Source organism: Grampus griseus (genome assembly GCF_964374135.1).
Source record: "Grampus griseus genome assembly, chromosome: 16".
In the NCBI taxonomy this organism is placed as follows: Eukaryota; Metazoa; Chordata; class Mammalia; order Artiodactyla; family Delphinidae; genus Grampus; species Grampus griseus.
Window position 1 is genome coordinate 74,211,242 of NC_139010.1, and position 24,178 is coordinate 74,235,419.

The 24,178-nt window shown below is 47.2% G+C and overlaps 1 protein-coding gene across 1 annotated transcript; it reads right to left on the reverse strand.

The window, feature by feature from the left end:
* Positions 1-22,004: 22,004 nt before the first annotated feature.
* Positions 22,005-23,117, reverse strand: PRLHR (prolactin releasing hormone receptor; the record flags this gene model as incomplete). Its single annotated transcript, XM_082673579.1, has 1 exon — positions 22,005-23,117. One exon carries the CDS (start codon positions 23,115-23,117, stop codon positions 22,005-22,007), a length of 1,113 nt encoding a protein of 370 aa, XP_082529705.1.
* Between the last annotated feature and the right edge of the window lie 1,061 nt (positions 23,118-24,178).

A 24,178-nucleotide genomic window follows, 5' to 3' on the forward strand; every position in this document is an offset into this window, starting at 1 on the left:
GGTGTTGCTGCTCTGCAGAGCCGGGGAGCTGCCTCCCCCCACAGCTTTGGCCTGACATCTGGTAGAGAAAGGGGAAGCCGCACGGGTAGTCATGGCCGGGGGAAGAGGGGCTGGAGCCCTGGGCAGCCATCACAGGAGGTTTCCTTGGACCGAAAGGAAGGTTCCAGAGAGCCAGTCTGGAAGCCTCTGTGAGTCAGGGCCCTTGCTCTGGACCCTATCTGGGGCAGGCGATTCACGTACATGCGTACTCCCACCCCGCCCCCCGCCCCGAATCCTCAGCAGGCAGCCATGAGGTAGGGGAGAACTGGAGAACTACCTCGGATGAGGAACAGACGGGCAAGACAGCTTCTGTCATTCCTCCAGAGCAGCAGCTAGGACACGGAGGAGGCGGTTGCAACACCACCGTTGTCTGACTTCAAAACCACCTTCTTGGGACTGCAAAACCACCAGTGGTTAAGACTCCGCACTTCCACTGCAGGGGGCGCGGGTTCGATACCTGGTCAGGAAACTAAGATCTCACACGCCAGGAGGTGCAGCCAAAAAATTAAATAATTAAATAACAGGGCTTCCCTGGTGGCGCAGTGGTTGAGAGTCCGCCTGCCGATGCAGGGGACGCGGGTTCGTGCCCCGGTCCGGGAGGATCCCACATGCCGCGGAGCGGCTGGGCCCGTGAGCCATGGCCGCTGAGCCTGCGCGTCCGGAGCCTGTGCTCCGCAGCGGGAGAGGCCACAACAGCAAGAGGCCCACGTACCGAAAAAAAAAAAAAATTAAATAACAACACCACCACCTTCTTAATGACTCTGCCCTCTGGACTCTCCGTGAAAGTAGACTGGGGTGCAGAGGGGAGGGAGTCTTCATCGGGGACACTCCAGATCCAGAGCACGTCAATCCACTCAGCTGACAGATATTTACTGAGCCTGGGTCGTGGGTTCCGAATCAAAGGTTGGGCAGCCGATCCTAACAGACTTTCCCAAACTTGCACGATGACAGACATCAGGGGCCCAAGATACACAGACAGGTTCTGGGCCCGATCCCAGGCCCCCTGAGCCCTTGCCTAGGGGAGAGACCTGAGAATCTGCACTTTTAACCAGCATTCCAGAGACTTGCTCTCTCTGGGTTAATTTGAGAAATGGTGGCGCAGCTGTTTCCTGTTTCCTGTGCAGGTGGGGCGGGGCTGGCCTCCTTCGGAGGGTGGTTTTGCTAATCCATCATCACCAGATGCTGCTCTCCTAACAGTGAAAAGTACAAGGAGTGGGCCTAGCATGGACCCACAGGGCCTCGGGCCTGCGACAGGGCCGAGGCTGCTTCTCATCCCAGTCATTCCCAAAGTGCCACACGGCCCCCCTGAAAGCTCCTTTGGGTGGTTTCTCCAACTTAATGAGGCCAAACCAGAACCCTTGGTTTTCACACCGGACCAGCTGTTCCCCCGTCTTCCCCATCTCACTCAATGGTGCCATTGTCTGCCAGGTGTCCAGACCCAAACTCTGGGAACCCTCCTTGCATCCTCTCCTTCCCTCTTCATCCCCAACATCCAACCCATCAACAAGCCCTGGCAGCGCTCCCCGCAAAGCACATCCCAAGTTTGCCGCCTCTCCATCAACTCAGCTCCCACCCAGACCAAGCCTTCCTCAGCAGCCCCTGGGCCTGGGCAAGAGACCTATTTCCTCCAGTTCTTCCTTCTCCCTCTGGGGCCTCTCATGTCACCGCCCACAGTGATCCTTTCTAAAAGGACATGAGGTCAAGTCCGTCCCTGCTTAAAACTCTTCATGGTGACCCACTGCAAATAAAATAAAATCCTAATCCCTTACTAGACTATTCTTTCCACGAGGGCAAGGAACATTTTCATGCAGTTCACTGCTCTGCCCTCCAGACCTGGAACAGTGTCCCCACTGGCTCATCAGCAGTCGTTTCCATAATTAATTGTCTTTTACAATGACCCAGGCTGTTTCCTGTTGAGCTTTACACAGGTGAAATAGCTGGCAAGTGTGACAGTCAGACAGTGCAACGCCCAAGTGGGAGGGGCAGAGGGTGACTCGGGAGTGAGGAGAACGACGACGTGTCTCCACGCAGCCAGGGGAGAAGGTCAGGGCCAGGGCTTCTTCATTTGATTGGGTCTCTCCCAGCAGAGGGAAAATGAGGTGCTGGCAGGGTTTATATGGTTACTGTCAAGCGTGGACCCCTTGTACGTGGACCCCTGCCCCTTTAGTAGGGCAGCTTGTCAATAAGACGCAAGGTCACAGCTTTGATGGCAAAGCAAACCCCCAGTGCTCTGGGTCTCTTTGTGGCCTTTCCAGGGCCCTAGAGAGCCCAGCTGTGCTGGGTCTATCGGCTCTCCCCACCTATGTGTGTACACAAGATGCTACACCACAAATGACCTCATTTCTGAGAACACAGATTAGGGTGGAGGGCATCCTATGTTAAGCTGTGAGTTCTCAGACTTCAGGCTTTGCAGAGACATAGATATATAGTGACATTTTCACTGATTGAGGGGTGGATGGCAAAGGGAAGTATTGATCCTAAAGTCCTGGATAGGAAGGCAAATTATAGGCCAGCAGTGCTAGAAGAAATGTCTATATCGAGAAAATTGACAATATGCCAGACTAATGTTAGCCCTAGGGATGTCCATAAGAAAAAATAGAGCAGATAATGGGGAATCTGGAAGGAACAGTTAACTGCTCATTCATCAGCGTTTATGGTGTGTCTCCTCTGGGCTGGCTTTCCAGGTGCCTAGGAAACGCCCCTGCTCTGGAGGCCCCATAGGACACTTCTCAGAGGCTAAAACAGAGTCCACCAAGTTGTATTGTATTATCTGGGCTGGGGGCTCCTCACGGGGGGGACTGTCATTTCTGTGTGCTAGTGCAGAATCCAGTAGTGGGCGGTGGAGGTGGGGTGCCTGAAGCTTTTCCCTGGAGAAAAGGTCATCCTAGGAAAATACAACACTTTGTCACAAGATGGCACTCAAGGCTCACACAGTTTTGGACACAGTTTTGTTTGTTTGTTTTGTTTTGTTGTTTTGCTTATGTTTTGTTTTTGAGCAGCGCAGGAGCTCTTAAAGATCGTCTACATCTCACCAGAGTTTTTGGGTTTTGTTCATTTTTCAATATATGGAGGAGAATCCGGTTTTCCTAAACAGCTTTCCAGCTCTCCCCCATCAAATTCTAATTTTTCTTCAAAGCCAGAATCTTGTAAACAAGCTGTAAGATGGTCTTCTGGGTTGTCTGGGCACCAGGCTGAGTTGACTTTGTAGATGGCTGTGAAATGTGCGGGAGGTTTGACTTGTTCATATCTGGAAAGCATGCCTCTGTTCTGAGCCAGCTTGGACCGGGCTAGATACTGTTGCCTTGCTGGCCTTGAGCCAGTAGGTCTGATCCAAGTACATTCCATGACTTTCATAGGAATTATTGGGTCAAGAAATTCCTTTACAGGGGAGACTCGCTAGTGATAAGGCTGCCAGTGTATGAAGATAACAGAGAGAAAAGGAGCACCGAGAGCTGGAGAGAGAGGGACAGGAGGCTGGGGACCCATCTGAGCCCCTGGATCCCTCGTGCCTGAAGGCAGCTCTGGAGTTTCCAGCTGCAACAGCCAACGTCAGCCAATAAATTCCTTTTCCACTTAAAGCCAGTTTGAGTTGGGTTTCTCCCTCTTGATACTGAAAGAATTTTTGCTCATGCATTTGGAGAAAGGTCCTTGTCAACTGTTGTGGTTTAATCAACCAAAAGCGGAGGTGAGGTTAGGTCTCTGGGGTCAGCTGTTTGCCTTTGAACCAGGGGGTTCAGGCAGCAGCTTCAGGAAGCCCAGACACAGCCTCAGAGCTGCCCAGCACCTGGAATGCAGACGCAGTGCCGGGCACTGGACATCTCTGTGCCTGAGGAGGCTGGGGGAGTAAAACAGACTCTGAGCGCTAGCTCTGTGCAATCATGATGATAGAATGAGCGTTTCAGATGAAAACGGGATCTTGAAGAGACATCCGCACCCCAGGGTTCACTGCAGCATTATTCATAATAGCCAAAACATGGAAAACAATCTAAGTGCCCATCAATGGAGGACTGGATAAAGAAAATGGAGATATATATGAATATCATTCGGCCATGAGAAAGAGGAATATCCTGCCATTTGCCATGACATGGGTGGACCATGAGAGCATTACGCTAAGTGCAACAAGTCAGACAGAGGAAGACAGATGCTATATGATACCACTTATATGTGGAACCTAAAAAACACCAAACTCGTAGAAACAGAGGCTAGAATGTTGGTTACCAGAATGGACAGGTATAGGTCAAACGGTATAAACTGTCAGTTGTGAGATGAATAAGTTCTGGGGATCTGCTGGGCGGCGTGGTGACTCTAGCTAATAATTCTGTATTACATGCTTGCAAGTTGTTAAGAGGTTAGGTCTTAAATATTCTCACTACAAAAAAAGAAATGATAGTTATGTGACATGAACGAGGTATGCGCTAAGCTACTGTGGTAATCGTTTTGCAATATAAAAGTGTATCAAATCAACACATTATACACCTTAAACGTATACAATGTTATATGTCAATTATATCTCAATAAAGCTGGGGGGTGGATATCATGTAACCTTTCATGAGTAACGTGTGTCAGACCCTATTCTGAGTGCCTTACATGTGTTATTTCATTTAGTCCTCTCAGCACTTCTATGCAGTGAGTTGTCATCCCACCAACAGTGAGGAAACTGGATATTAAAGAAACTCAGACTTGGCCAAGGTCACTTGCTGGGAAGAAGGGCTGGATTTGAATCTAGACCGTTGAGGTAAGGAGCCCAAGGGAAACTCCTTCTAAGAGCTGGGACCCAGGGCCCAAGCTGGAAATGTGACAGACTAGCTACCGACTCATCTGACCCACCGCCTCAGGACCTCACAAACCCCCAGCCAGGACAGAGCTGGTCCTGAGCATGCGGGCGATGCTGAGCCTGCAGGTGTGGACCAGCGGTTCTCCTGTGGGGACAGAAGTCATTGGCACAACTAGCTGAGCTTTGGAGTAAGACCCGTGCCCAAATCCTGGATCTGTCACTTGGCAGTGGGGCACTGAACCTCCCCGAGCATCAGTTTCCTTGTTCGTAAAACGGGACTAACAAAACTATCCACTTTACGAGATTATTGTGAGGATTCCAAGAGGTCATGCAGGTAAAGACACATAGCGCTGTGCCCAGTGCCCAGTGGCCCGTCATTAAAAGCTCATCATCAGAGTTATTCTATGTGACATGGGGAGGAAGTGATTGGGAGACTTAAAAAAGAAATCTGAGAGGCTCTGGAACTTTGAAAATGAGATACAGCGGTGGAAAAGGTGACAATTCTATAAATCAGTGGTTCTTTGCCTGGGTAGCCCATTAAAATCACTTAGGGGAGGGACTTCCCTGGGGGCTCAGTGGTTAAGAATCCGCCTGCCAATTCAGGGGACACAGGTTCGGTCCCTGGTCCATGAAGATTCCCACATGCCTCGGAGCAACTAAGCCCGTGCGCCACAACTACTGAACCTGCGCTCTAGAGCCCACAAGCCACAACTATTGAGCCCATGAGCCACAACTACTGAAGCCCGCGTGCCTAGAGCCCACGCTCCGCCACAAGAGAAGCCACCGCAATGAGAAGCCTGCGCACCACCACAAAGAGTAGGCCCTACTCGCCACAACTAGAGGAAGCCCGCATGCAGCAACAAAGACCCAACACAGCCAAAAATAAATAAATTTATTTTTAAAAAATCACTTAGGGGAGATTTTTTTTAAATCCCATGCCTGGACCACACCCCTACACCAATTACATGAGAATCCTCGGGGATGTGGCCCAAATATTGGTCTTTTTTCAAAGCGCCCCAGGTGACTACTGTCCATCCAGAATAGAGAGCCGCTGCTGCAGGGCACGAGAGTTTCATCTGGGAGAGATTGGTGAGGCCCTCGCCAGCTTTCTTCACGCAATAGGAACGGGTGACCTCTCCAACAGTAAAATCAAAGCTCAGGGTCCCACTCTGATAGATGAAATTTACACAAGCTTTGGACAAGTCTGTTCTCCACCCTGGGGTTGCAATTAGCAGTTCTTCCCAGCTTCAGTGACATGGTGACAGATGGATGAAATGAATACACTGGGAAATTAAACAACGAGGCAATGTTATGCCAAGAAAATTAACTTGTCCAGCCCCGTTCCTTAGCAACTGCACTCTTATTTCAGGTTTCCTCCCAAAGCCTCTGGTTGTTCACACCACTCCCTTTCATCAAAATGTGAGGCACAGTTATTTATAACTTTAATGAAAGGGCGAGAAAGGCGAGGAATGAGGCAAAAGAAGCTTCCAACCACCCCTCAAATTGCATCGGGCCTGCCCCAGACAAATAGGATCAAATTGGCAACTTGTAAACAGGGGTACTTATTTCATTTTCCTGCAGACATAGCATTTGGTACCCCTTCAAGTCTTCACAAAGCAGTCCTGCCTTTTATGAAAACACAGGCATTTGCCAATCCAATCTGGGGCTACCTGGCTAGTCATCATGTGGGAGTCATGCCCTGGATGCCAGAGCACAGACCACAGTGTCCTCAGAAGAAAATCCCTTTTGTGCATCAGGAACAGGCGCAGAGCGGGTAATTGGCTGGTTGTCAGGAGGGGGTGCAGGCCCTCTTCTTTCTGAACTGCCCAGTTGAATTGCCAAAGACCGATCCTCTTCTCAGACGAAGTCTCTCCTGGGTGACCAGCAAGACCAGGGTTTGCTGAGCTTTTCCACTTGACTGATGCAGAGTCCATGGGTCTGGGTAGCAGGAATCTCTGAGATCTAGTGCCTGGCCCAGAAACTTGGCTTCCTGTGATCTCCTAATAGGATCCAGCTGTGCTCTTGTCTGCCCTGGCCTCATCATCTTATTTATTGACCACTGTGGGCTTCTGGTCTTAAATGACTTTTTTTTTAAGTGTCTGCCAGAAATCTCTGCCTATAGGGTTTGCTCTATTGCTTTGTTTTATCCTTAAAGCTGAGGTTGTTAACCAGGGTCAAGAATTCAGTGGATCTGTGAAGTAGGATCAGAAGATTTAACATTTGTACCATCAGAGTCCTGGGAAGCAAAGACAGAGAATGAGGCCAAAAAGCAGTACAAGATATGCTGGCTAAAACTTCCAAAATTTGGAAAGACATAAACCTACAGATTCAAGCTGCTGATAAAAACAGGACAAACCTAAAGAAATCCATGCCAAGACACATCATAATTAAACTTCAGAAAACTAGAAACAACACAAAATCCTGAAAACAGCCACCGGAAGAAAATGACACCTAAGTACAGGGCAAAAACAATTAGAATGGCAGTGGATTTCTCAGCAGAAACTGTGGAGGCTGGATCAAAATGGAACCATATTTTTCAGGTGATGAAAAAATAACTTAAAACTCAAAATCCTCTACATAGAAAAAATAGTCTTCAGGAATGAAGGAGAAATCAATGAAGATATTCTCACATAAAAGAAAACTAAGGGAATTTTTTGCCAGCACACCTACCCTAAAACAATGGCTAAAGGAATTTCTCTAAACAGAAAAGAAACAATAAAAGTATTCTTGGAACATTAGGAAGATCAAAACTGGTAAGAAAAAATAGAAAACTCTTGAGTTTTCTGAATTATGTTTGACAGTTGAAGCAAAAATTATAACACCGACTGATATGGTTCTAAATGTATGAAAAGAAAATATTTAAGACATATTATAAATGGGAGAGGGTAAAAGGACATAAAGGAAGTAAGTTTTCTATACTTTACTCAGACTGGTACATTCCTGACATCAGTAGACTGTGAAAAGTTATATACATATAATGTATTGGATAATACCTAGAGCAATCATTAAAGAAGCTATACAGGGACTTCCCTGGTGGTCCAGTGGTTAGGACTCCGCTCTCCCAATGCAAGGGGCCCAGGTTCATTCCCTGGTCAGGGAACTAGATCCTGCCTGCTGCAACTAGGAGAGCCCGCATGCCACAGCTAAAGATCCCATGTGCCACAATGAAGACCCAGCACAGCCAAATAAATAAAATATTGTTTTTAAAAAAAAAGAAGCCATACAAAAAGCTACACTCAAAAAACACTAGAGAGAAATCAAGTATAATTCTAAAAAAAAAATTCAAGGAACCCACAGGAAAGCAGAAAAATTTAAAAATGAAAAATAGATCAAACAGAAAACAAAAAATAAAATGACAGACGTAAGCCCTAACACATCACTAATTACATTACATGTAAATAATCTAATACTCAAATTAAAAGATGGAAATTGAGAGAATAGATTAAAGACATGACCCAACTATATGCTGTCTAAACAAATCTTGCTTCAAATATAACAGTATAGGCAGGTTGAAAGTAAAAGGATGGAAGAAATATATCATACAAACATCAATCAAAGGAGAGTAGGACGGCTATATTAATATCGGATAACATCATAAAGATGTCAATCCTCTGCTTCCTCTCATGCGTATTAACTGTGTAGAGGCATGGGGGGCATAGGTTATTTAGAACAAATTTGAATATATCTTCTTTTGTCTTCCAGGGAGGTGGGGAGATGAGGCGAGAAAATAAATCTCGTTTCTGCTTGTTTCCTCTCACAGTGATGAAGGATGGAGGGAGAAAAGAAATTCTAAAATTTCAGTGTTTCTCCGGATTCTCCTCTGATACTAGCGCAGGGACCTGAAGGTGTGCACAGTCCCTTCACTTAGAGCACACAAAGTAGGCTGAGCACTGCGATGTGTCTCTCAGATCTGCCTTCAGAGAAAAGGGATGTATTCCCCAGCTGCTGGGAGTGCTGCCAGGAGACAGCCCTCAGCTAGCAGTCCCCTTCAAGCGTTGCTTCTGCTGGAAAGAAAACTGCCTCCCCCAAGGTCCTGCACCCTCTAGGGACAGCTGCATCCAGTGACTAATTGGTGCCATGGTATAACGGCCCAGCCTCTTGCCCCAACTCAAGACTGAAGGACGATCCCAGCTTCAGAGTAACCTGTAGGATCAGCTGTGGCCTCTACTGACAGAGATCGCAAAGCAACTCCTCCCTATGCCGATCATGCTTCCTCAATTTCCTTCCACAGGTACTGATCCCAAGAGCACTTTCTAATAAATACCCTGTGTCGTAATCTCCAATCTGCTTCCTGGTAACCCAATTTGGAACCACTGGTGCCAGGAATGATCCAAGAAAGCAGATACTGGCGTGGAATCTCTCAGCTGTCATGAAGACCCCATCACAGGTGGTAGGTGAAGCTCAGATAGCTCTGGGCACAAGGTGGCAATGCAACTGTTAAAACTTTCACTGGTGGTGAACTAGAATGGTAAACCAACTGGGAGGATTACACAAGACGGTGCAATGTATAAGATATTCAAGAAGTCCGGAGGAGGTAGTGTCTGTGAAGACAGTGGAAGGCAGTTGACTGTCACCATTTAAAATTATAACAAAGGCTGAGACTGACTAATTGGCAATTTAAAGCTATATGTAGAATCCAGAGGGTCTTCTTGGTAGCATATGAAAAGGCTCTTGTCCTTTACCAAAGAACAGAGAAACCTGAGGACCAAACCCAGGACTTAATCGTAAGGTTAACCAAGCTCTTAACCTAAGCATGTTTACTAGGTCAAGGTCAAGGCCCTGTTGGGAAAGAATGGGATCCTGATACATGGTACAGAGATATCTGAACTAATGCACACAAAATCTTGATCTCAACGTTGAGAACAGTAATCTCAATGAAAAGTCTTGATTTCGTGTTCAGTTTCTAGACCCAGAATCCATTGACTAAAGCAAAACCTGGCTCCTGGGAAGGATTCAACAACACCAGGGCAAGTGTACATCATAGTGATTATCTCAGTCTTTCCCTAAAGGACCCTACAGCCATCTACTCAGACAACTGTACGCTGAGGAAAAAGAAATACCCAAAAAGTTCAAGATTCTTGGGCACAGGATCTAAGTTCACACTGATACCTGGAGACCCAAAGCTTCATCATGCTTTGCTGGGGTCATTTGGGAGCCAGGTAATAAATGAAGTCTTGGCCGGATTTGACTCACGATAGCCCACCAGGTCCATGGATTTACCTAGTGTTCATTTTTGTGGTCCCCAAATAATTAGAATAAACTCACTTGATAGTTAGTATAACGACTACATTGGTCCCATGGTCTGTGGGGTAAAGCTATCAGAATGGGGAAGGCCATTTGAAAAACTCTGAAACAGCCCCCCTCAGCCAAAATACTAAATCAAAAGCAATACCTTATTCCAGAAGGAATAGCACATATACGTGCCACCCTTAAGGGCCTAAAGGACGTAGGGGTTGTGAGTATTCGTTATCTCCATTTTATTCACCAGTCTGGGCCCTATAAAATCTAGGTGGATCCTGGAATGACATTGGAATACTGTAAAATCAACCAAGTAGTGGTTTAAATTGCAGCTGTTGTACTGGATATGGTATCTTTGCTAGAAAAGATTAATACGGTTTATAGCCTTCGATCAGGCAAATACATTCTTTTCCTTCCCTTTCAGAACAAAAAATCAGAAACAGTTTGCATTTAATACACATTTTAAAGTCTTGTCTCAGGATTACGTTAACTTTCCTGCTTTCCAACATAATGTAGTCCAAAAATGTTGAACTAGATGAACATCCAACAAAACATCATACTGGCTCACTATCAATGACATTATGCCAAATGGATCTAACGAGCTAATTGGACCAAATGAGCAAGATAAAACTGATACATTTTGATTAGTGCCAAGCAGAGCCAGAGGACCCAAGCTTTATGAGCAAGTAGCCAGGCCCCCCATGTCATCCACCACAGCTACATCAGCACCTTTCCTTCAGTTCACGCCTATGGTCATTTGTTCATCAATGGGTCAGTTCAGTATGTTTGCAGAAGTCAAAAATAGATGGTGATTGCATTATAGCCCCTCTTAGTAATTGTCTTGAAAGACAATAGTGAGTTATGAATAGAGCTTCAGGCAGTATACCTGACCATCCACTTTGGGTGGAAAGAGAAGTTGCCCCTGGTTAGAATATATGTGGACTCACAGGTGGTGTTAAATGGCCTGATTGGATGCAGGAACCACCAGCCCCTTCAGGGATTGCCTCAAAAGAGCCAATTCATTCAAGGTCATGCCTCCTTCCCATGGCAGCCCACATCCAATGACTGACTGACAGACACAGGGTAGTGTTCCATGCTTCCTGTCTCCAAGACCAGACATCCTAGATATTCCCATATGGTTGGCTAAGGCCTCCACTGAGACTGCCTTGCAGCTCAACTTCTCCTTCTGACCAATTACCTCCTTCCCTTCCTTTCCCTTCCCTTTCCTCCCACAGGTTGTTGATCCTCAAAGCACTCCTTAATAAACAGACTGCATGCTAATCTCTGTATCAGAGTGTGTTTCTCAGGGAACTTAACCTGTGACACTATCTTTGAAAATGTTAAGATGAGCTCCAAGGTAAGTAGGAATTGGGGAGTGTTATGGACTGAATTGTGTCTCCCTCCCAAATTCATATGTTAAGCCCTAACCTCTAATGTGACTGTATTCAGAGATAGGGCCTTAAGAGGTAATTAAATGAGGTCATAAGTGTGCGATCCTAATCCAATATGACTGGTGTCCTTAAAAGAACAGGAAGAGACACCAAGGATGTGCACACACAAAGAAAAGGTCACGTGAGGACAAGTAAGAAGGCGGCCATCTGCAAGCCAAGGAGAGAGGCGTCAGGAGAAATCAAATCTGCTGACACCTTGATCTTGGACTTGCAACCTCTAGAACTGTGAGAAATAAATTCCTGTTGTTTAAGCCACCCAGTCTATGGTATTTTGTTATGGCAGCCTGAGCTGACTAATACACAGCCCTAGCAAACTAATACAGACAGCTAAAGGACTAAGTGGAGGAGATTCCCCAGAAGAGAGAAATAATGAGATGTGAGGGTAATCTTGATGGAAAGGAGCTGACCAATAGTTTGGAGACTGGAGCCCAAGGGGGAAAAATGAGACCAATAGGAAATTTTCATTTGGGGGATTGCTGAGGGATTTTGTGATGTTTTAAGTACTTTATAGTATTAGGGTATAAGTCCTCCTTAGGTGAGAGGCTTGAGGGTAAATCAATAAAAAGGTGCTGAGGTCCACATAGGGCTGACCCTAAACAGAGAGAATAATACATCCACAGGAGATAAGGCTCAAGGAAAACTAGGAGTTCTCTTGGGGTAGGAATTCAGAACCATATACACCAAGTGGTCATTAGAACACATGCCCTAGGAATGCTCAGAAATCTTGGAGAGCCCACTGGCCAGAATGTGGGATAGATGTCCATGTCAATTTTATTTAAATCCAAAGGAGGTTGACTTATGTTAGAATTGGGATATGATGACTCTAGTTTGGGGGCCTGTACCCCTTCCTCTATGGTTTTATCATGGTTTTCATGATTGTCCACCTATCCAAGGACAATTGTATGTTCCCAAAGACAGAGCCCATGTTTCATCTCACACCACCCAGAGAACCTAGCCAGTGTCAAAAAAAAAAAATAAGCAGGTGAGTATTGAATGAATGAGTGAATAAAACATCTGACAGGGGCAAGACACTCTTCTCTTTGTAGTAAGAAGATTATTCTAGGGACATTTGTGTTTGGGACTGCCCAGCCTCCACTCCCCCTTTCTGAGGGCACTCTCACTTCCTTTAGCTCCTTCTCCATGGTTCCAGACTGATAGGACTACACTCAGGTTCCTTGCCCTCTCTGATCAGGGAACAAAACCAAGTCCATCAGATGTCCTCTCCTTATAATTTTAAGCTTGAGCTGAGGGACACAGAGATTGAAAGTAGCATTCAGACTACTGGCCCCCAACCAGACTATTCCTTCTATGAACTTCTTGTTGTACTTCTTGGGTAAGTTAAACTCCCTTTTGGTAATTAAGTTTCTTCATATTAAACACTGTCTTAGTCCATTCATTTTTCTATAACAAAATATCATAGGTGGCTTATAAACTTATTTCTCACAGTTCTGGAGGCTGGGAAGTCCAAGATCAAGGGGCTGGAATATTTGGTGAGCCAGCATCATGATTCATAGATGATCATCTTCTCACATGGCAGAAGGGGAAAGAGATCTCTCTGGGACCTCTCTTATAAGGGCACTAATCCCATTCATGAGGGCTCCACCATCATTACCTAATTATCCCCTAAAGGTCCCATCTCCAAATACCATCACAATAGGGATTCGATTTCCACATATGAATTGGGGAGAGGGACACAAATATTTAGTCTATGTTAAACACATGCACAAATACCCACCTTTCAAAGGTTATTGTAAGGATAATAATTAATAGTAAACACTTCACAGAACACTTGCATAGTGGGAACTCAACATATGTGAGTCCTTCTATGCCCTTACCTTTCTCTACACCTACCAGAATCCTACGTCAGTGCAGGGCTCCAAGATGCCCCCAAATAGTGCCACGGGATATAAAACAACATCTTTGCCTTAAATAAACTTTACCTGGAACTGATCCCAACTGATCTGCTGTTATTGTAAAGGCTGGGTGAGTGAGTGTGTGTTTTCAATAAATTCTTTAGAAAAAAAACCCATCAATCAGTGGATATTAGGACTTCCCTGGTGGTTCAGTGGGTAACACTCCGTGCTCCCAATGCAGGGGACACAGGTTCAATCCCTGGTCAGGGAACAAGATCCCACATGCATGCTGCAACTAAGACCCAGTGCAACCAAATAAATAAATCGTTTTTTTTTTAATCAGTAGATATTAGCTATTCAATTGCCTGCCATTTGGTCTATTCCCATTGGCTACTTTATTCTTAATGTGTCTGAAATAAGCCTGATTCTGCATAAACTCAGTGACATGCTTATAGAGCTTAAGAAATCACTAATATTTTTCCATTTCTTCTTTATACTTTTTTGTATTATTTGTTTTAACAATAAGATTTTTGTATTATTTATAAAACCAGAAAAAATCTTTTTTAACAGAATTGAAAAAAAATCACTGAAGTATATCCCTGCTGTGTCACCAACACAGGCTGTGTGGCCTGGGAAAAGCCCCACACCCTCTCTGGACTTCAGTTACCTTAACTGTTAAATGCAGAGATGAGCCCAGATGCTCCCTCGGGGTCCTTCTCACGGTCTTGGACTCTACATGTGTTTCAGAGTCTCTCGCCCACTGGAATAGGGTATTTTCTTTTGCAGCACTACCAGCCAGTGGGCAACCCTCAATCTTTTCCAAGTCACAGCTGGCACAGCTGTAGCCAGAGTTCTGTAATGTGGGCAGTTCTTGGACTGTCCCAGAGTGAGACGTTGCAATCAAATCCGGAGACAAGCCTTGTTCCCGTGATGTGGAAGGCTATGCCTGCCCCCTTTAGGGTCTCTTTCATCTGCTGTGGGTATCAGGCACTTGGCCTGTTCACTGAGTCTGGTTTGCTGTTGAAAGAGAGCATAGCAAGCTACTGTTCTCTGAGCAGGTGTGCTGACTGGGGGAAAGGGTGATGAGTATGCTTTGTGAGTATTAAATGCACTCAAAACAAAATCACCCTTAATGAATGGATTCATTAAGACACAGGTCTGAACTGCCTTGACAATAAGCATGAGAAATGAACAAATACTTCCTTGCCACGATCTTTCCTCTCTTAATCCAGGAAGGCTGTTTTTTATTCAGCCTTCAGCTACAGTCCCAGAGTGTCATTACCTCTTGATTAGCATAATGAGCACCTGAGTAGTAATGGCCTGACAAATTGCTCTTGTACTTTTCTATTTAGTAGGGCATTCATTCAAGAAGCCAAAGCGTCCTCCTCCTTGCATCCAAGTGGAAAATCACCAGCATCAAAAGAACAAAAATATGGGCAATAAATGTTTGCAGGCAGGTGGGAAGGATGAAAGGGAGGGAGGGAGAGGAGAAGGGAGGGAGGGAGGGAGGGAGGGAGGGAGGGAGGAAGGAAGGGAGGGAGGGAGGGAGGGAGGGAGGAAGGAAGGGAGGGAGGAAGGAAGGGAGGGAGGCAGGGAGGGAGGCAGGGAGGCAGGGAGGGAGGAAGGAAGGAAGGAAGGAAGGAAGGAAGGAAGGAAGGAAGGAAGGAAGGAAGGAAGGAAGGAAGGAAAGAAGGGAATTCCATCCCATGATAAAATTTCAGACCTCACTTGGTCAGCATCCAAAGAGGGCATGAGTTTGCTTGGAAGACCCACTGTGGGTTTGGGCTTTGTCTCAAAGCCAGCCTCTGCACAACAAGAGAACAGTTATCTGAGTGTCAAAGAATACTGCAAACTTGGAGCAACATGGATGGACCTAGAGATTGTCATACTGAGTGAAGTAAGTCAGACAGAGAAAGACAAATATCATATGATATCGCTTATATGTAGAATCTTAAAAAAATGGTGCAAATGAACTCATTTATAAAGCAGAAACAGAGTCACAGATGTAGAAAACAAACTTATGGTTACTGGGGGCAAGTGGGGGAGGGATAAACTGGGAGATTGGGATTGACATATACACACTATTATACATAAAATAGATAACTAAAAAAGACCTACTGTATAGCACAGGAAACTCTACTCAATACTCTAATGGTCTATATGGGAAAAGAATCTAAAAAGAGTGGATATATGTATATGTATAACTGATTCACTTTGCTGTACACCTGAAACTAACACAACATTGTAAACCAACTACTAGACTCCAATAAAAATTGAAAAAAAGAGAATATGGCAAACACAGCGCTGACGGGGGCAGAGAGAGAGCATGTTCAGGCCAACCTGTCACCCTGTCGGGAAACACCTGCTTCTTGAGAGCGAGCACAGTTCAGTGAGGATGGAACCTGCGCTTTGGAGCAGTCCGCCTGAGTTTGAGACTCAGCTTTGTGACTGACTGACAAGCCGTGTGATCTTGGACAAGCTACCTAGCCTCTCTGTGACTTACTTTCCTGCCCTATAAAATGCGGTGTAGGTACATTGCAAATGGCCATGAACACTCTGTAGCTCCTTCCATCAGGAGGTGGGGATTTTCATGGTTCCCGTCTCACGGTGTTACTATCTAGCTATAAAATTCTAGGCTACCTGGCACGAAGCAAACTTTCCATAAAATGTAGCAATAGTTATTATCATCATACTGTTACTTGTCATTATCATGTCACTTGTGTGGTGTGGGACAATGTGACAGGAAGGGGCTTTGGAACCAGACAGACCTGGATTCAATCCCAGTGCCACTCACCGACTTTGGGTAAATGACTTCTCTGAGCTTTACTTTCTTCACCTGTAAAACTGGGACAAGCAATGCCAGCCTTGCAGGGCTGTGGTGACCTTGGCACAGAGTGGGAATCTCACGGAAGGACACGACTGCCACCATGCCTGCTGCTTGGCATACCCAGGGCGGCAGGACCTGAGCGCCTGCCGTGGGCACCTCCCCAGGCCCACCTGGAGCTCCGTGGGACTTGGAGAGAACACGGGTGCACTGAGGCCCCTGCGGGGCTGCCTTCACCCTGATGGAGTCCTCATTTCTTGCTGGAAGTTGGACGGAGAAAATAATCAAAGGAGACAGTACCTTACACGTTCAAGGAGCCTGAGAAGCATCCTCCCCGATATCGGCCGATTGACTACGAATTTCAGTTCAACAACAGAGGGGTGTGTTTCCTAGCAAGATTTTTTCTTTTTAACACGTCTACTAGAGCAACACTTTTCTTTGATTGATTCCCAAACACCATTTTTTAAATATACGGTTCCACACCAAGAGGCTCTAATACAGTAGGTCTCAAGAAGGGACCGGGCCCCTGTGTTTTCTAAGAGCTGTGCAGTGATTCCGAGAAGTGCTGTGGCTGGCTGAAGGCAGAGGCAAAGGGAGGGGTGATCCTTCACCAGGCCTTCTAAACCATAAGGGCAGCGTGGCGTGGCAGGTGAGGGCTTAACTTGGAACCAGGGGATCTGGATCTGAATCCCAGGTCCCCACTGCTCGCCTTGGGACCAGGTAAGTAAGTCACTTCCCTTGCCGCCTTCACAAATGCCGCCTGCCCTACTCACCTCCAGGTGCTGTGGTGCAGGTCAGATAAAATCATTCTCGGGCTTCCCTGGTGGCGCACTGATTAAGCATCTTCCTGCCAATGCAGAGGACACGGGTTCGAGCCCTGGTCCAGGAAGATCCCACATGCCGTGGAGCCACCCAACCCGTGTGCCACAACTACTGAGCCTGCGCTCCAGAGCCCACGAGCCACAACTACTGAGCCCACATGCCACAACTACTGAAGCCCATGCGCCTAGAGTCCGTGCTCTGCAACAAGAGAAGCCACTGCAATTAGAAGCCCACGCACCACAACGAAGAGTAGCCCCCGCTCGCCGCAACTAGAGAAAGCCCGCGCACAGCAAAGAAGACCCAAGACAGCCAAAAATGAAAAATAAATAAAAATTTAAAAAAAATATATATATATATATAAAGAGGAGACCGTCCTTTGCTTTTTCTGGCTCAGGTTTCCTCGCTATAGCCCCAAACATGAAAATGAAACACATCTGACCTTTCGCTGTTAGGGCCTCTTGAAAGCTCTGCATGAGATTTATCATGTCAGGGGCCCTGCGGAGATTCTGTGCAAACTCCCGTTATCCACCTCTGCCTGGCGCTTGACTGTGAAACATTAATCGTATGAGCTCCAAGACCCCACAGTGGGCAGGAAATGCAACAAGCAGCTGCGCTTGCCACATTGTTGCAGCCTGCCCTCCGCAAGGGGATTAGCCAGGGTGTCTCCCCAACATGATTCACCGGAAAATAGATGCTTGAATCCCACCACCTCCCCTTCACTGGGGTGGAGGGAGCTTCAGACCAGAGGTATTTATAGATGATAAGGAAAAATAGAACTAAAAAAAGGCAGAATAGAAACATAGTGGGAAATGAAGAGGAATTGACTTGGAAAACAGAGAAGGACAATTCAAAACCTGTTAGAAGTGTACATATTCAATTTTCAAAATAAGGCTTTCTACTTCCAAAGACTGACTGGCAATGTACAGTCTTCTAACAAATCAAGATTGCAACTTTCATCCATCCAAATAAATATTTTACATTTTCAACGTCTGTATACTGTCTTCTCTCACTTTGCAAAAAAAATCCCTGGAAAGGTATGCACAAATCCATTTTTAAGTCTTAGTTTAGATGTACCAGAAAATTCTGTTTATGATGCTATCATGAAGGTTTTGGAATGTAGATGATTAAATTTTGTTTACAGACCCACGTGTTGAATGTTTTAAAATTTCTCAAGTCATAGGTGGAAGTGGGTGATTAAATGCTAACATTTAAATAATGATTCAGATTTATGATGATATAGAAATTAAGCATGAAATTCTCTACTCTCCCTCTGATGGACCATCGGATTTAGACACCTGCAGTCTTGGAGAACACAGAGCTTGGCGCCATGTACAGAAATGCTGTCACTACTTAGATTGGGGCCAGGGGGTCACAGGCCCTAAATGAACAGTTCACTCTTGGAATTAGCTTGAACTGACAAATTCAGATTGAGTAGCATGTTTTCCTTGGCAAGATTTATCCTTGCTTTGATCCTGGCCATCCTGAGGTTGTGTGGTTACACTGTGTGTGTAGCTGGCTTAGTTTATTAATCCCACGGCTGGAGACTGTTCTACTGATTTAATGTTTATTGAGAACCCACAATGTGTGAAACACAGTACAAGCCCCATCCTGAAGAGCTTCACACAGTGAAGTCAGCCCCAGATACATCCTATGCACATAACAGACACCAGTGCCTGAAGGGAAATCAATCAGGGACTTGCCTTGGGGAATAAAGGTGCTCCTAACCTCTCATCTGCAGGGGATGGACCCTGGTTCACTCCCAGATCTAGCCACACTCTTGCCTGGGTCCCCTTGACGCCAGCTCCGTGCCTTACTTATATTTGTCAGACTACTAGGTGTTCAGGAATGCAAGCCACAGGACAGAGGTGGTGAACTAGCCTACCTGAGAAAATAAACCTAGAACTTAGCACCCCCAGTAGAAGAGCAGACTGAAAATCCACAAGAACAAAAATTCAGAAACGTTACATCAATTGGAATAGTTACCTTAGCATCTCTCACAGTTGCTATTTCCAGGTAACTGTGGCCAACACATATTGAAACAGCCCCCAGCCGATTTAGTGAAATAAATCAATTGGTTGACTGCCAAAAGTAAGACTTGGAGACGACACTTGCAAAGAGGAGTACAGAACCTCCCATCAGCCTCAGAAAGGGCTAGTGCCAAGTACCAGGCTGGCTCCATTCCCAGCCTTACGAATCCTTGCAGGAAAAGGGCTGGATACTTGGTATTAACTAAAATGAACTACCATATTAAATTAAAAGTTCTACCTCAACCCTCTGTGGATTCCTCTAGGACTCTTCTGAGAGATTTGTTTGATCAGTTTGTTTTGTAGTCAGACACGTCTCCAATAGATTTCAGATAGGGTAAGAATTAATTAGTTGCTGTTCAGTTGCCAATCTGCATAATTTGTAAAGATGTTTATAAACACAATTCTCCAGCCTCTTTAGGCTCTCCATAAAGTCCACATAAATGTTAAAAAAAATTTTTTTTAACTTAAGCTGTAGGCATGATAGAAACTGGTGGGAGCTTTTCTAGTAATTAATGGGAACGCTTTCCTCTCACAGTTGACTTAAATCAAACTATCAGGGAACATTTCAATTTTTTTAACATGCCAGCAACCAGGATTTGGAATAATTCATGGTGTATAAATTTATAACGTCATTGACCTAAAATTGAATGACAATACTTTAAAAAAAAAAACTGATTGGACTCATACAGAGCCTTACACAGAGATGTGTAAGGAAACTGTTGAATGGATACCTATATATTCTGTGATAGGATTTACCTCTATGTGCTCCACCAGGTATTGTCTAAAGGCTAATAGAGTATTCCCAAAGCTTCATTCAGATGTTTCTGAGGTTCATTAGAAAGAGAATAATTCTTAAGGCATTTAACCTTGGATGCATGTTAAAATCACCTGAAGTGCTTTGAAAAATGCTGATACCCAGTCCCCATCTCAAATCAACTGGACTCTCTGGGGATAGGACCTAGGCACTGATGTTTTTTGAAAGCTCCCCAGGTAATTCTAGGAGCAGCCAGGGCTGAGAACCAGTGACTTAAACCCTCCAGTGAAGAGACCACAATTAATCAGATTCCTCCTCCAACTACTTCCACCCCTTCCCCCAATCCCTCCCATCTCCACACATACCCATCCAAAGAATGATCTGAGGAAACAGGAAATGTCTAGCCTTGAGTCTCCCAAACAGTAGAGCTGCTGGAAGCACAGGAACCAGTCCCTGGGATGCTGGGAGATGAGCTCATTTGGGGTGGGGAGTGACATCATGCTGTGCGTGGGTCACATTATTAGAGCACAGCCTCTTTGTTCTCTAAATCCACAGACAAAGCTGAAAGTTAGTTTTAGCGCCATTGCCAGAGGTAACGGCATCTCCCAAGTTCACCTGCCTTTTCCTTTCTCCAGCCTTTTCCTGCCCTTCCCCATGCTGTGAAAAGTCTAGTCATATAAGTACTAAAGACTCATATTGCTAACGAGCCCAACGATGAATGGAGCCACTCTTCCATTGTGCTTACTGACATCAGAGTAAAAGGGTATAATCCTTGTCATCCCCAAATCACCCCCTCTTTTCCTTCCTTTCGGGGCACACTTTAATGAGTGAATGAGCTCATTGAGAGTAACAGAAGGGGAGAGGTGGGAAAACACTGGTTCTGCTGCTTAGTGCTGGAGTAGTACTGGAATCTTCCAGTTGGTAGCTGAATGGCTGCAGACACCACTCCATGGCCTATATGCCACAAGGGCTAATCTGACAGCTGCATATCATGTATCATTTCCCAAGACTCCTGCCTTCACTGCCACTGTCATTATTCCAGCATCAATGTGGAAACCCTTGTCCTCATTTAAAGAGCTCCTGGGATGTTAAGGTAAGGATTAGCAGCCTGGTATCATGGTCCTACAGTCATCACCTCTTCCCTTCACCCGGAAAGGAATTAAGAGTTTGATCTGTGCACCCTGTAGGTGGCACTTCACTCTTCTGTTCTGGATTTAAGTAAGCTTCTCCCCTTCCTTATATTCTGAGTCGATCGTGTTCCAAGTGTGTCACCACAGAGCAGGCGCTGAGCAGTCAGTTGACGGCTGTTGATCCGCTGCGAGATCAGGAAAGAGCATTACGCTACGGCACACAGCGTACACTGCGTACCCAGAAAACCAAATATTTGAGTGCCTGCCTGTGGCAAACACTGGGTGTGTATATACAAACATACACGCGGATAGGGTGTCTGTCCTATGCAGTTACATATCCCCTTAAACGATTTGAACCTTTTCCTCTTTATCCCTATTTATCTATATCTTCATCAACTAATTCAGCTCATCATTTTCAAATAGAAATTGGGGGATAAGGAGGAGGGAAAACAGTAGCAAAACCTCTTGAAAGGTGGTTTGTAAGAGTTTTTGTACTATAAATTCAAGTGGATTTAAAATTAAAACCCCTTTGGCATATAAAGGTCTTATTCAGGAAATGCTGAAATCCTAGATGTAGAGTTGTAGTACATATTTCCCTGGAATCCCAGAAATTAATGGGTTCAAATTGACTAAGCAATTGTATCTCGGCTGAGCCCCTTTTAAAAGGCAACCTGAGAAGCTCTACCAACCCCAACAAAGCCATTTTAAACCCCCTGCTCATTGCTCCTTCATCTCCCCATTGAGCAAGCAGAAGAGGAACAAGGAAGGCAGCTACGGTCCTGAAATACTGTTCTGAACCAGGAGAAGGAGCTTTGTTTGGCCTTCAAGGGCAAACGGAGGAAATAATAAATCCTCTTTTCCTCTCCCCGGCCTCCTGCAAGCAAAGCACAAGACTCTCAACAAAGCCCACTTAGCATTTTACAAAGACACAGGACAAGGAAAGACAGCTGGACAAGAAGGCTGGGCTGGAAGCTTTGCCCCTTATTGGCTTAGTATTAGCTTAGCTCTGGAATAAACTCTCCAGTCCGGCCTCGGGTGGGCATCCTCGGAGACAAGCGGACATGGAGTTCCCCAAGGCCTGGCGCAGTGGCATCAGATGAGCACGCTGACTGTCATGCTCTGGCCGTGCGGCGCGATCTTGCGGGGCCAGGTGAACAACAGTTTGCGTAGCTCCTCACGGAAGCTGTCGTGCAGCCAGGCGTAGATGAAGGGGTTGTAGCAGACCGAGCTCATGGCGAGCCAGTGGCAGAGCAGCTGCACTAACCCGAAGGCATAGGGGTCTATGGCGCGCGGGTCGAGATCCCGCAGCAGATTGAAGACGTGCAGGGGCAGCCAGCAGACGGCGAACACCACCACCACCACCACCAGCAGGCAGAAGGTGCGGCGGCGTCGCGCGCGATCCCAGTCCGCTTGGCTCGGGGTCACGCAGCCCGGCACCACGCGGTTGCGGAGCTTCACCGACACCCGGACGTAAGACAAGAGGATGACCAGCAGGGGGAGCAGGTAGGTGACGAGCAGCAGCCCCCAAGCGTAGAGCTGGCGCTGGCGCTCCTGGGACCCCCAGAACTCCTCGCAGAGGCGCACGCGGTGTGGCTTGAGCTCGACGTGGTAGGTGTGCACGGCGGCCGGCAGCGCCAGCACCGCGGACAGCGCCCAGATGGCCAGCACCGCGTAGGCGCTGAGGCGCAGCGAGATGCGCCGGCGCAGAGGGTGCACCAGCACGACGTAGCGGTCCACCGCGATGGTGGCGAGCGTGAACACAGACACATAGACGGTGACGGGCTGCAGGAAGAAGACCAGGTGGCACAGGCCGCCGCCGAACACCCAGCCGCGTGGCTCGAAAGCGTAGGCCAGCGTGAGCGGCACGCAGGCGGTGCACATGAGCACGTCCGACAAGGCCAGGTTGCCGATGAGGAAGTTGGTCACGTTGTGCAGCCGAGGCACCCGTGCGATCACCAGCACCAGCAGGCAGTTGCCCACCAGCCCCACGACCACCACGATGCTGTAGAGCAGCACAATCAGCCCCTTCAGCTGATGCACCAGCTGCAGGCTCTGGAATGGCGCGATGGCCTGCGCGCCCGGACCAGCCGCCGACCCATTGCCCACCAAGGCTCCTGAGCTCTGGTTGGCCGGAGTTGAAGCCGCCCGCAGCAGCCCAGAAAAGAAGTCAGGGGCCCCGGGACCCTGAGTCGCCAATGAGGCCATGGCCACCTGTCCAAAGAGAATCAAAGTCCGTCACTTCCCATTCTCTCTCCGCCCCCTCATACACCAACTGCGCCCCTCAACACACACACACACACTTCAGTGACCCAAATATTCCTCTGGAATGACTGGCCACAATAAATAACAACAAAATTTAAAGTGCCGTCACCCCTACCTCTGTAAAATTAAGTCTGTGAGTTAGATGTGCACAGGTTATTTCAATGCCTTCTACTCTATTTAGAGCCCTTACAGTCCCCACAGGCCAGATCCAGGAGCACAGTCCTACCTGGTGACTGGGGCTTGGCGGATGGAAAAGCGCTCCGGGGAACGAGGGGGAGAATTCTGATGGTCCCTAGAGGTCCTCCACCCAAGACGGCCGTGCAGCCTTCTCCGCTTCTCCGCGGAACTGAAGAGATTCAAGCGTTCCCAGTGGGCTCGCGGCGCCTCCCCTCCGCCCCGCCCCCCACTCCATCGTGTCCTTGTACGGAAAAAAGGGGCGGAGCACGCACCTCCCGACTCGGTGCTTAGAGAACTGGAGAGGTGGATAGTGTGGGGAGAATAGAAGCAGAAGAGGAAGGAGCGGCCGGAAACCTGGGCCGGAGGGGCGAGGGAGAACCTCTGCTGCGGGAACTTGCTGCGCCCTGGGAGAGTCCCGCTCTGGAGGAGAGCGCAGTGGACAAGGGAGAGGAGGCGCGTGAAGCCCCGCGCTCTCGGCAGGACCTGGTGCTGTTTGAACAAGGAAGGCGCAGGGGAGGAAGTGGGTGGGAGTTGAGACGGGATGTAGGGGAAAGATGAGGGACTCGCCCTCAAGCGCTGGATCCTGCATGGAGTCCTGGCTTGCGCTAACAGAGTCGCATAGGGGGTTCTGTCAGGGATCTAAATCTTCGCCGCAGGCCTTCGGGCGCTCGCGCTCCGCGGAACCCACTGAGCCTTCCCTCCGCCTAGGCTGGCGACGCGATTCGAGAGTCGCGGGTCCGACCAAGCCCAAGGAAGTGTTCAGCACCACGGACAGCTCCCACGGCCCGGGCTGCGCCGGCGTGAGTGCCTGCCAGCGGACGACTGGG